Raw genomic sequence first — 13,585 nt, 5'->3', positions numbered from 1 at the left:
ACTGCTTTACCCTCATCAATTTCCCGAGTAACATCTTCAAAAAATTCAAGAAGATTAGTTAAACATGACCTTCCAGGCACAAATCCATGTTGACTGTTCCTAATCAGACCCTGTTTATCCAGATGCTTATATATATTATCTCTAAGTATTCTTTCCATTAATTTGCCCACCACTGACGTCAAACTAACAGGTCTATAATTGCTAGGTTTACTCTTAGACCCCTTTTTAAACAATGGAACAACGGAATTAACCTTGTAAAGGTTATGCCTACTATGCCTACTATGTTCTGTTGTGTTGAAGCAAACCAAGAATTTCATTGTCCTATCAGGGACACATGACAATAAACTCTCTTGAATCTTGAATCAATGAGGCCCACCATGGTTCTAGACTCCAGTCAGTACAGGCCCAGTGTTGAGAAACTCTCTTCATGTGTCCGTTTGTCTCCACACAGTTCTCCTTCCAGAGCTGCAAGTTCCACATCAAGCGGGAGAAGGAAGGGACGGGGCGAGTGGTGGCGTGGAGGTTGGGCGTAGCCAACAGTTACACGCTAGAGGCCACCTTCTGCGGTTCTACCATCGGTGAGTGCCGTGCCGCCCCGCACCGGCGGTCAGAGACCCTTCCCTTCGCTCTTCATGGGGGTTACAAAATGGGAAACAATAGACAATAGGTGCAGGAGTAGGCCATTCGGCCCTTCGAGCCAGCACCGCCATTCAATGTGATCATGGCTGACCATCCACAATCAGTACCCCGTTCCTGCCTTCTCCCCATATCCCCTGACTCCGCTATCTTTAAGAGCCCTATCTAGCTCTCTCTTGAAAGTATCCAAAGAACCGACCTCCACCGCCCTCTGAGGCAGAGAATTCCACAGACTCACAACTCTCTGTGTGAAAAAGTGTTTCCTCATCTCCGTTTTAAATGGCTTACCCCTTATTCTTAAACTGTGGCCCCTGGTTCTGGATTCCCCCAACATCGGGAACATGTTTCCTGCCTCTAGCGTGTCAAAACCCTTAACAATCTTATATGTTTCAATAAGATAACCTCTCATCCTTCTAAACTCCAGAGTGTACAAGCCCAGCCGCTCCATTTTCTTAGCATATGACAGTCCCGCCATCCCGGGAATTAACCTTGTAAACCTACGCTGCAGTCCCTCAATAGCAAGAATGTCCTTCCTCAAATTAGGGGACCAAAACTGCATACAATACTCTAGGTGTGGTCTCATTAGGGCCCTGTACAACTGCAGAAGGACCTCTTTGCTCCTATACTCAACTCCTCAAGACCCTTGCCTTCGCTCTTCATGGGGGTTACAAAATGGGGAAGCCTCGAAACAAAGGGCTGCAGGTGCTGGGAAAACGCACAAAATGACACATAGTGCTGGAGTAAATCAAGGCGGCGCAGCGGTAGAGTTGCTGCCTCACAGCGCCAGAGACCCGGGTTTGATCCCCACTACGGGTGCTGTCTGTACGGAGTTTCTACCTTCTCCCCGTGGCTTGCGTGGGTTTTCTCCGAGATCTTCGGTTTCCTCCCACACTCCAATGACGCACAGGTTTGTAGGTTAATTGGCTACAAACCTGTTGTCTATTGAAACCGGAGCACCCGGAGAAAACCAACGCAACCAACATACAAACTGTACACAGACAGCACCCGTAGTCAGGATGGAACCCGGGTCACTGGCGCTGTGAGGCAGCAACTCTATCGCTGCGCCACCGTGCCGCCCACCATGGTCTTTATTCTCTAACGATTCTTCACTTTGATGGTCTAATTGCAGGAAATAAAAGCAATATCCATTTCAACGTGGGAGATCTGGAAGGTATGGGCGCGCAGTTTTGCGACACACTGCTGGACTACTGTGACCCTGACGAATCCAAGGTAACACAGGCCATGTACGACACAGAGTTAGTGGAGTAACTCAGCGACTCTTGCTATTGAGGGAGTGCAGTGTAGGTTCACCAGGTTAATTCCCGGGATGGCGGGACTGTCATATGCTAAGAAAATGGAGCGGCTGGGCTTGTACACTCTGGAGTTTAGAAGGATGAGAGGCTATCTTATTGAAACATTTTCGATTATTAAGGGTTTGGACACGCTAGAGGCAGGAAACATGTTTCCGATGTTGGGGGAGTTGAGAACCAGGGGCCACAGTTTCAGAATACGGGGTAAGCCATTAAGAACGGAGATGAGGGAACACTTTTTCACACAGAGAGTAGTGAGTCTGTGGAATTCTCTGCCTCAGAGGGTGGTGGAGGCCGGTTCTCTGGATACTTTCAAGAAAGAGCTAGATAGGGCTCTTAAAGATAATGGAGTCAGGGGATATGGGGAGAAGGCAGGAACGGGGTACTGAATGTGGATGATCAGCCTATGAATGGTGGTGCTGGCTCAAAGGGCCGAATGGCCTACTCCTGCACCTATTATTTATTGTCTATTGTCTATTGTGAGTCAGGCAGCATCTTTGAAGAAGGGTCCGACCTGAAACGTCACCCATTCCTTCTCTCCAGCGATGCTGCCTATCCCGCTGAGTTACTCCAGCATTTTGGGTCCATCTCTGGAGAACATGGATAGGTGACGTTTCAGGTCAGAATCTTTCTTCAGACTGATTGTAACGGGGGGGGGGGGGGGGGGGGGGGGGGGGAGCTAGAAAAGAGAGGTGGGGACGGGACAAATGAGTTTGATGAGAGGTGATGACAAAAATGCTGGAGAAACTCAGCGGGTGAGGCAACATCTATGGAGGAAAGGAATAGGTGACTTTTTGGGTCGAGACCCTTCTTCAGACTGATGTGGGGATGGTGGGGGCGGGAAGAAGAATGGAAGAGGTGGAGACAGTGGGCTGTGGGAGAGCTGGGAAAGGGAGGGGAAGGAGGGAGAAAGCAAGGACTACCTGAAATTGGAGAAGTCAATGTTCATGCCGCTGGAGTGTAAACTGCCCAAGCGAAATATGACGTGCTGCTCCTCCAATTTACGGTGGGACTCACTCGAGCCATGGAGGAGGCCCAGGACAGAATGGTCGGCTTTGGAATGGTCGGGGGAGTTGAAGTGCTGAGCCACCGGGAGATCAGGTTGGTTATTGCGAACTGTGCGGAGGTGTTGTGCGAAGCGATCGCCGAGCCTGCGCTTGGTCTCACCGATGTGGAGCAGTTGACATTTAGACCAGCGGATGCAATAGATGAGGTTGAAGGAGGTGCAGGTGAACCTCTACCGCACCTGGAAAGACTGCGTTGGAGACTTGGATGGAGTCGAGGGGGGGAAGTGAGAGGTGAAAATACTGGGAACTGCAGGCGCTGGTTTACAAAAAAAAGACACAAATTTACTGGAGTAACTCAGCGGGTCAGACAGCATCTCTGGAGAGAAGGAATAGTTGATGTTTTGGGTCGAGACCTTCAAACTGATTGTGGGGGGGGAGGTGGTTGGGGGGGTGGGGGGAGAAAGCTGGAAGAGAGATGGCGGAAGGGTATATGTGGGTCTTTGTCAAACCCACCCTGAGAAAAGGTTCTGACTGCCCATGACTCGTATCTATGCCTATGGATTTGGTACGCTAACTTAAGCAGCGTAGAGGACCAGCGTAAAGAGGGATGGGAAGGACAATGGAGGACCGGAGTGGAGGGTGGGGGTGGGGGGGGGGGGGACAACAAAAGGAGGATCCAATATGCTTTGAAACTTTGTCAGCAAGCAAGCAAGTTTATATGTTTAAGAAGGAACTGCAGATGCTGGAAAAATCGAAGGTAGACAAAAATGCTGGAGAAATGCAGCGGGTGAAGCAGCATCTATGGAGCGAAGGAAATAGGCGACATTTTGGGTCGAGGCCCTTCTTCAGAAGTTTATTTATACCGCACGTTTCAGCAACGAGGCGATTCAAAGCGCTTTACACAAAGCATTAAAAAGCAATCAAAAGCAATAAAAAATTCATTAAAACTAGAAAATAAAAACAAGCTAAAATTACATTAGACAAGTATAAAATACAAGAATAAAAATGACAGTGCAGTGTTAGAAATGAATAATTATGTAATTTAAATAAAAATAAAAGTAATTAAAAACAGCATGAAGCAGAAAGGTCTACAGCGCCGATTTAAAAGAACCGAGAGTTGGAGAGGACCCGCGTTTGTTCCATAGATGTGGAGCATAAAAACTAAACGCTGCTTCTCCATGTTTAGTTCTGACTCTGGGGACAGAAAGCAGACATGACCAAGATGACCTCAGGGGTCTGGATGGTTCATGACGTAGCATAATGTCAGTACTCCTAGTTGGCTGCGGGTTGCATACTTTAAAAAAAAAAAAAAATTATTTATTCAAATATTAGAAACATAAATACATAGAAAATAGGTGCAGGAGGAGGCCATTCGGTCCTTCGAGCCAGCACCGCCATTCATTGTGATCATGCTGATCGTCCACAATCAATAACCCGTGCCTGCCTTCTCCCCATATCCCTTAATTCCACTAGCCACTAGAGCTCTATCTAACTCTCTCTTAAATCCATCCAGTGATTTGGCCTCCACTGCCCTCTGTGGCAGGGAATTCCACAAATTCACAACTCTCTGGGTGAAAAAGTGCCATATAAATAAAGTTCAGTTCAGTTCAGCTAAAGTGCTTGGTAAACATTGGCCGTGCAGATATCGGAATTGAAAATATTGGGAATTATCGCGTTTGCTAACTGCATTTCATCAAGTAAGGCACTATTTGTGTTTTTTCTTGATTCCTTTGGTATCTAAAAATTCTCAGAAGTGATAAATCTGGCTGTAAATTTTTCTTCAGATGCGTTTTCATTTTGTATGTATAAACTCACTTGGGAACCATGGGCGATTTAAAAAGATTACAGCCAGATTTATCACTTCTGAAACTTTTTAGATGCCAAACGAATCAAGAAAAAAGACCTTCGTTGATGAAATGTAGTGGGCAAACGACCAATGTTCGCCAAGGCTGTCGTTGTCCCTTCAGCTCTCGCTTCTATCTACCATCATTTCTCCTCACGTTTGGAATTCTGAAGTAGGCTAAATGTCTCTCACGCTTATCCCGATTTCCATAATTATTTACAGCGCAAAAATTGACAATTTCAGCGGGTTTTAACGGGCCCGCTACGCTGGAAACAATGGTAAGTGCCTACCTGCAGTTCATCGCGTGTAATCCACTTGGAGTAGCGTAGCAACAGTACGGGTCATGGGTCATGACCCGACTGCCGTGAAACCTTCCTATACTGCATCTGCCATGCATATTAAAAGCCTCCAACCACATCATTCCCCAGCCCCGCACGGCCCGATTTTACCTTCTCCCCAAAATCCACAAACCTGACTGGCCTGGTAGACCCATTGTCTCTGCCTGTTCATGCCCTACTGGACATTTCCACATATCTTGACTCCATCCTATCCCCCCTGGTTAAATCCCTCCCTACCTATGTTCAAGACACCTCAGACACTCTCCGTCGTCTCCGGGCATTCCATTTTCTAGGCCCCCATCCCCTCATCTTCACCATGGACGTCCAGTCACTCTAGACCTCTATCCCCCACCAAGAGGGTCTCAAAGCCCTCCGGTTCTTCCTCGACCGGAGAACCAACCAATCCCCGTCTACAGATACTCTCCTCCGCTGCCGGTACTACGAAGTCTGAAGAAGGGTTTCGGCCCGAAACGTTGCCTATTTCCTTCGCTCCATAGATGCTGCTGCACCCGCTGAGTTTCTCCAGCATTTTTGTTTACCTTCGATTTTCCAGCATCTGCAGTTCCTTCTTAAACATATATTAAAATAGTAGTTACAACACAACAAAACAAACCAGAACCAACCACCATAATACAAGACAAAACAAATAAACTACTATACAACTATGCTACAATCCTTGTCGAGGATGCATTCCACCCCCCGCGGTGCCCAGCGGTCCCGGATATCCCCCAGGGCGCCCGTGGACAGCGCGTAGTCCCTCTCTAACCGCACCCGGGGGTGGACGTAACCCCGGAAAAGGGGCAGGCAGCCGGCTCGGGCAGAGCCCTCTTCCGCCTGGCGCCGTGACTGGCGGATGGCCGGCTTGGCCAGGCCCAGGAGCAACCCAACCAGAGACATCTTCAGCCCTCTACCCTCTCCCCTACGCACAGGGTGAACGGAGATGAGGATGGCGGGGGTGCGGTTTGTATGCGTTGGCTGTGCAAGCAGAGAGTCTCACTGGGCATCGTGTCCCGTCCCGTTATTGAAGTAAATTAATTGACTTTGCGTCTCCTGCTCTAGTATAGCCAATGCTTAAAGCAGCTGAAGAACCAGATGAAGGAGGTTATTGCAACCAAGATGGGGCTATCCGGCGGAGAGTATGATTCAGACACTCCACTCAACGAGATCCTCTCCTGCATTGAATCCAGGTAGTACATAGATAGAGTATGTTGACTTTAGTGACAGGAGCAGGATTAGGCCATTCAGCCCAGCAAGTCTACCCCGCCATTCAATCGTGGCTGATCTATCTCTCCCTTCTCAACCCCATTGGACAAATCCATCTTCTGTCACGGTGACAGTTGCCACGATGGCGCAGCGGTAGAGTCGCCTCGCAGCACCGGAGACTCAGGTTCCATCCGGTCTGTACGGAGTTTGTACATTCTCCCCGTGGCAGTAGATGATGGTGGTGCCAGAATTAGCTCAGGATGCTTCCAGTTTCCAGCCCCACGACGTGGAAAATAGACAACAGACAATATGTGCAGGAGTAGGCACATGACTTCAAACAAGAGGACATGACTTCAGAATTAAGGGACAGAAGTTTAGGGGTAACATGAGGGGGAACGTCTTTACTCAGAGAGTGGTAGCGGTGTGGAATGAGCTTCCAGTGGAAGTGGTGGTGGCAGGTTCGTTGGTATCATTTAAAAATAAATTGGATAGGCATATGGATGAGAAGGGAATGGAGGGTTATGGTATGAGTGCAGGCAGGTGGGACTAAGGGAAAAAAGTTGTTCGGCACGGACCTGTAGGGCCGAGATGGCCTGTTTCCGTGCTGTAATTGTTATATGGTTATAGGCCACTCGGCCCTTCGAACCAGCACCGCCATTCAATGTGACCATGGCTGATCATCCCCAATCAGTACCCCGTTCCTGCCTTCTCCTCATATCCCCTGACTCCGCAATCTTTCAGAGCCCTATCTAGCTCTCTCTTGAATGTATCCAGAGAACCTGCCTCCACCGCCCTCTGGGGCAGAGAATTCCACAGACACACAACTCTCTGTAAGAAAAAGTGTTTCCTCATCTCCGTTCTAAATGGCTTACCCCTTATTCTGACCTCGTGGGTTTTCTCCGGGTGCTCCGGTTTTCTCCCACACTCCAAAGACGTGCAGGATTGTAGGTTAATTGGCCTCTGTAAATTGCCCCTGGTGTGTAAGGAGTGGATGAGAAAGTGGGATAACATGGATGGTCGGGCCGAAGGGCCTGTTTTCATGCTGTATCTCTAAACTAAACTAAACCAAATGTGCAGGATTCCCAAAAAATTAATTTGCAAGTCGAATCTGTAGTAAGGAAGGCAAACACAATGCTAGCATTTATTTAGAGATAGCTAGAACGCAAAAACAGATATGTACTGTAATGATGAGGCTCTATAAAGCGCTGGTCAGGCCGCATTTGAGGTACTGTGCGCAATTTTAGGCCCCATATCTGAGGAAGGATGTGCTGGCTCTGGAGAGGGTCCAGAGGAGGTTTACAAGAATGATCCCAGGAATGAGTGGGTTAGCATATGATGAGCGTTTGACGGTACTGGGCCTGTACTCGCTGGAGTTTGGAATTTCTAAATTCTAAAGTCAGAGGGTGGTGAATCTGTGGAATTATTTGCCACCTAAAGCTGTGGAGGCTAAGTCAGTGGATATTTTTTATGGAAGAGATAGACAGGTTCTTGATTAGTGCGGGTGTCAGAGGTTACGGGGAGAAGGCAGGAGAATGGGGTTAGGAGGGAGAGATAGATCAGCCATGATTGAATGGCGGAGTAGACTTAATGATTCACCACCCTCTGACTAAAGAAATTCCTCCTCATCTTGTTCCTGAAGGAACGTCCTTTAATCCTGAGGCTGTGACCGTTAGTCCTAGACTCTCCCACTAGTGGAAACATCCTCTCCACATCCAGTCTATCCAAGCATTCACTACTCTGTATGTTTCAATGAGGTCCCCCCTCATTCTTCTAAACTCCAGCGAGTACAGGCCCAGTGCCGACGCTCATCATAGGTTAACCAACTCATTCCTGGAATCATTCTAGTGAACCTCATCTGGACCCTCTCCAGAGCCAGCACATCCTTCCTCAGATTTGGGGTCTAAAACTGCTCACAATTGCTTTTGCTCTTAATCTTAGACACAGTAGAGGATTCAATGCCATCACAAACCATGTCCTGGTAGCTATCCATCTCCTGTGCCATTCCTCTTGCAGTGAGCGTATCCGTGGTCCAATATAGGCGCTTTCTGACACGTGGGAGAGCGGTTCTGGTCAACTACTACCTCAAGTGCAGTGAGAATAGGAAGACATTAGACAATAGGTGCAGGAGTAGGCCATTCGGCCCCTCGAGCCAGCACCGCCATTCAATGTGATCATGGCTGATCATCCATAGAAACATAGAAACATAGAAAATAGGTGCAGGAGGAGGCCATTCGGCCCTTCGAGCCAGCACCGCCATTCATTGCGATCATGGCTGATCGTCCCCAATCAATAACCCGTGCCTGCCTTCTCCCCATATCCCTTGATTCCACTAGCCCCTAGAGCTCTATCTAACTCTCTCTTAACTCCATTCAGTGAATTGGCCTCCACTGCCCTCTGTGGCATGGAATTCCACAAATTCACAACTCTCTGGGTGAATTTTTTTTTCTCACCTCAGTCTTAAATGGCCTCCCCTTTATTCTAAGACTGTGGCCCCTGGTTCTGGACTCGCCCAACATTGGGAACATTTTTCCTGCATCTAGCTTGTCTAGTCCTGATCCACAATCAGTACCCCGTTCCTGCTTCTCCTCGAAGAGCCGAATGGCCTACTCCTGCACCTATTGTCTATTGTCTATGTCCCGGCTAATACGAGACAGTTGGCAGCCCTAAATGAGACATATATTGGCATGTCTTTACAAGAGTTATTGTTCCATGTATGAGATTGATGAAATAGTCACTGCATTTTCTGCCTCATTTCAGTTCCACTGGATCTAACAGTTCCGTTTCCGACGAGTCGTCGTTTGTTAACAAGGAGTGCACCGATTTCTCTGCAAAGGTTGTTCTTAAAGTTTATTTCCTCCCTCTTCTCTCCCACCCCTTTCCCATATTTGTGATCACTTAGAGAGGAGAAACGAGGAGGTCCCCCCCGTGTGCAGGGAGTGGATGAGAAAGTGGGATAATGTAGAACGAGTGTGAGCTGGAGATCGATGGTCGGCACGGACTCGGTGGGCCGAAGGGCCTGTTTCCACGCTGTATTCATACAATTAATCGATCAAGCAACACTTTAAAAACACTGGGACGGGTGCACAGATGGGAAAGATTGAGAGGGATATGGGGTGTCACGGTGGCGCAGCGGTAGAGTTGCTGCCTCGCAGCGCCAGAGTCCCAGGTTTGATCCTGACCACAGGTGCTGTCTGTATGGAGTTTGCACGTTCTCCCCGTGACCTGTGTGGGTTTTTTCCAGGTGCTCCGGTTTCCTCCCACACTCCAAAGATGTACAGGTTTGTAGGCTAATTGGCTTCGGTAAAAATTGTAAATTGTCCCTAGTGTGTCTAGCATAGAGCTAGTGTACGGGGGGGGTCGCTGGTCGGCCCGGACCCGGTGGGCCGAAGGGCTTGTTTCCGTGCTGTATCTCTCGACTAAACTAAACTAAACTTAACTAATCTAAATTGCACGAAACTAAACTAAAGATAGACAAAAAATGCTGGAGAAACTCAACGGGTGAGGCAGCATCTGTGGAGAGAAGGAAATAGGCAACGTTTTGGGTCGAGAACTAAATGCCAGCTCTTTTTTTAAGCAGGATTTGGTACAGAGGAAAAAACAACTAAAAACCAAAAGAGAGAGAGGAAATTCCTACTTGATGAGGAAGGCCTTGGACATGGAAAACAAACAGCAGGTACTCGATTATCAGAGGGGGAGAAAGAGATACAGTGGGGTGAGATAGATTCACAGAGTCACAGAGTCACGGAGTCACGGAGTCACGGAGTCACGGAGTCACGGAGTCACACAGTGTGGAAACGGGCCCTTCAGGCCAACTTGCCCACACCGGCCAACATGTCCCAGCGACACTGGTCCCACCTGCCTGCGCTTGGTCCATATCCCTCCAAACCTGTCCTATCCATGAACCTGTCATGAAATGGAGAGATGGAGAGGCAGAGGCAAGGGGATACAGATAGAGAGAGACACAGAGATACAAATAGAGGTGGAAAGAGCAAAAGAGATGAATCTGGTGTCCGCCGTGTTGTGAGGGCGAGTGTAGACTCGCCGGCCGTTTGGCTGAACACTTGAGCTTGGGCCGCTAAGGCCTGCTGGATCTCCCGGCTATTAACCCTTTCAACTCCCCTTCCCATTCCCACACTGACCTTTCTGTCCTGGGCCTCCTGCATTGTCAGAGTGAGGCCACACACAAACTGGAGGAACACCACCTCATAGCCCGCTAGGGCAGTTTACACCGCAGCGGTATGAACACTGACTTCTGCAATTTTACGTAACCCCCTCCTTTCCCCATTTCTCCCCCCTACCCTCTCCTCCCATCCACCCATATCCCTCCCTCCATTTTTCCCCCCAGTCCCTATTTGACACCCTTTTTGTCTTAACTTCAAGTAACGTTTGCTTTCCCTCCCTCTCTGTCCCACCCTAGTTCTCCGACTAGTTTCCACTGTCCTGATTAATTTTACTCTTTGTACGACTTCCCCTCAGCCAACAGTGACCCATTCTACATTTCCTCAAACATTGTCTGCTTTGATCTGTCCTTTTCACACCTTACCCTTCCATATCTCTTGTTACCCGCTCCCCTGACACCCTGTCTGAAGAAGTGGTCTCGACCCGAAACATCACCCATTCCTTCTCTCCAGAGATGCTGCCTGTCCCGCTGAGTTACTCCAGCATTTTGTGTCCATCAGTGGAAGAGAGGTTGGTTTTGAAGACAGCGGAGTCAGGGGATATGGGGAGAATATCCTCTCCTCCCCTCCCCTCTCCTCCCCTCTCCTCTCCTCTCCTCCCTCTTCTCTCCTCTCCGTTCCCCCACTCTCCTCTCCTCTCCTCTCCTCTCCTCTCCTCTCCTCTCCTCTCCTCTCCTCTCCTCTCCTCTCCTCTCCTCTCCTCTCCTCTCCTCTCCTCTCCTCTCCTCTCCTCTCCCGAATGGTCCCAACTGCCCGCCCATATCCCTCCAAACCTGTCAATTGCGTGATGGTCTGGGCTTCGTACACAAGGGCGTCACAGTTGCGCAGCGGTAGAGTTGCATTTTGTGTCTGTCTTGGGGACGAACAAAATCTGTCACCCACAGTGAAAGCCCAGCAGCATCTTCTCAACGTGCTTTGTGTTTTTTTGCGTAGCTTCCCCCAAAAGTCCAGCCTCCCAAGTCAGCGATGCAGATGGGAAGGCTACAGAGACAGGCTCCCCACTCCCCCTACCACAACGGCAGTGACCTGGACTCAGACCCCAACGCCAAGGTACGGCATGTTTAGTTTAGTTTAATTTAGAGATACAGCGCGGAAACCACCGAGTCCGCGCCGACCAGCGATCCCCGCACACGAACACTATCCCACGCACACTAGGGACCATTTACAATTTCTACCGAACCCAATTAACCTACAAACCCGCACGCACGTCTTTGGAGTGCAGGTGGAAACCAGAACATCCGGAGAAAACCCACACGGTCACAGGGAGAACGTACAAACTCCGTACAGTTTAATGTTTTATGTGTCACTCCTAACTGTCACTGTGTGTCATGTTGTCACTGTGGGCGGAGCACCAAGGCAAATTCCTTGTATGTGAATACTTGGCCAATAAACTTATTCATTCAATAGACAATAGGTGCAGGAGTAGGCCATTCGACCCTTCGAGGCAGCACCGCCATTCAATGTGATCATGGCTGATCATCCACAATCAGTACCCCGTTCCTGCCTTCTCCCCATATCTCCTGACTCTAGTATCTTTAAGAGCCCTATCTAGCTCTCTTGAAAGTATCCAGAGAACCGGCCTCCACTGCCCTCTGAGGCAGAGAATTCCACAGACTCCCAACTCTCGGTGAGAAAAAATGTTTCCTCGTCTCCGTTCTAAATGGCTTACTCCTTATTCCTAAACTTATTCATACAGACATCACCCGTTGAGAGGTAACTTTATCTCGCAGAGGGTGGTGGGTGTATGGAACGAGCTGCCGGAGGAGGTAGTTGAGGCAGGGACTATAAGAACATTTTGAAAAACTTTTAGATAGATACATGGTATAGGTAATTTTAGACAGGTACATGAGACATATAAGATTGTTAAGGGTTTGGACACGCTAGAGGCATGGGCAAAATGGGCCGAAGGGCCTGTTTCCACACTGTATTAATCTATGACAATACATGTTCCCGATGTTGGGGGAGTCCAGAACCAGGGGCCAACGGAGACGAGGAAACACTTTTTCTCACAGCGAGTGGTGAGTCTGTGGAATTCGCTGGCTCAGAGGGTGGTGGAGGCGGGTTCTCTGGATGCTTTCAAGAGAGAGCTAGATAGGGCTCTTAAAAATAGCGGAGTCAGGGGATATGGGGAGAAGGCAGGAACGGGGTACTGATTGGGGATGATCAGCCATGATCACATTGAATGGTGGTGCTGGCTCGAAGGGCCAAATGACCTATTCCTGCACCTATAGTCTATTGTCTATTGACAGGTTTGGAGGGATATGGCAGTTGGGACTAGTGTAGATGGGGCATGTCGGTCGGCATGGGCAAAATGGGCCGAAGGGCCTGTTTCCACACTGTATTACTCTATGACAGGATGGCAGGGTGACACAGCGGTAGTGTTGCTGCACTACAGCGTCAGTGACCCGGATTCGATCCTGACTACGTGTGCTGTCTGTGTGGAGTTTGTACGTTCTTCCCGTGACCACGTGGGTTTTCTCCGGGTGCTCCGGTTTCTTCCCACACTCCAAAGACGTACAGGTTCGTAGGTTAATTGACTTTGGTAAATATTGTAATTTGTCCCTAGTGTGTAGGATAGAGTTAGTATATGGGGTGATTGCTGGTCTAGGTTGGCATTGTGGGCTGAAGGGCCTGTTATCACGCTGTTCTGTGCTATGTTCTACGTTCTGTTCCGTTTCTCGGTGTCATCTTTAATTCTACTTCACAGGTCCGATGCAGAAGGAATGATGACTACGTTTCGGGCAGAGTCAGCGTGAAAGGTCACAACTTTACTGAGCTAAAGATGCGGTCTGTCTGTGTGAAGTGAGAAGTTCATGTTCATACGTGATCGGAGCAGAATTAGGTCATTCAGCCTATCAAGTCTACACCGCCATTCAATCATGTCTGATCACCTTCCCCTCTCAACCCCATTCTCCTGCCTTCTCCCCATAACCCCTGACACCCGTACCAATCAAGAATCTATCAGTCCGTGTTAGACAATAGACAATAGGTGCAGGAGTAGGCCATTCAGCCCTTCTAGCCAGCACCGCCATTCACTGTGATCATGGCTGATCATCCACAATCAGTACCC

The 13,585-nt window shown here is 48.9% G+C and overlaps 1 protein-coding gene across 1 annotated transcript; it reads left to right on the top strand.

Moving 5' to 3' along the window:
- The first annotated feature begins 427 nt into the window (after positions 1-427).
- On the top strand, positions 428-13,321 carry LOC116976639 (cytosolic carboxypeptidase 3-like). Its single transcript, XM_033026466.1, has 5 exons — positions 428-578; positions 1,766-1,866; positions 9,927-10,010; positions 11,449-11,565; positions 13,223-13,321. The coding sequence occupies exons 1-5, from the start codon at positions 428-430 to the stop codon at positions 13,319-13,321; spliced, it is 552 nt and encodes a 183-aa protein (XP_032882357.1).
- Positions 13,322-13,585: the final 264 nt, after the last annotated feature.

This window comes from Amblyraja radiata, chromosome 9, assembly GCF_010909765.2.
Source record: "Amblyraja radiata isolate CabotCenter1 chromosome 9, sAmbRad1.1.pri, whole genome shotgun sequence".
Lineage (NCBI taxonomy): Eukaryota > Metazoa > Chordata > Chondrichthyes > Rajiformes > Rajidae > Amblyraja > Amblyraja radiata.
The sequence above is the reverse complement of the archived record's forward strand: the minus strand, read 5'-3'. Positions and strand labels throughout refer to the sequence as shown.

What these genes read in the sequence shown, in the direction of transcription:
- LOC116976639 (XM_033026466.1), top strand. Translation starts at nt 428, where the DNA reads ATGTGTCCGTTTGTCTCCACACAGTTCTCCTTCCAGAGCTGCAAGTTC. An exon ending in CTTCTGCGGTTCTACCATCG is followed by an intron (nt 579 to 1,765) that starts GTGAGTGCCGTG and finishes GTCTAATTGCAG; the next exon opens with GAAATAAAAGCAATATCCAT. An exon ending in GTGACCCTGACGAATCCAAG is followed by an intron (nt 1,867 to 9,926) that starts GTAACACAGGCC and finishes GATTTGGTACAG; the next exon opens with AGGAAAAAACAACTAAAAAC.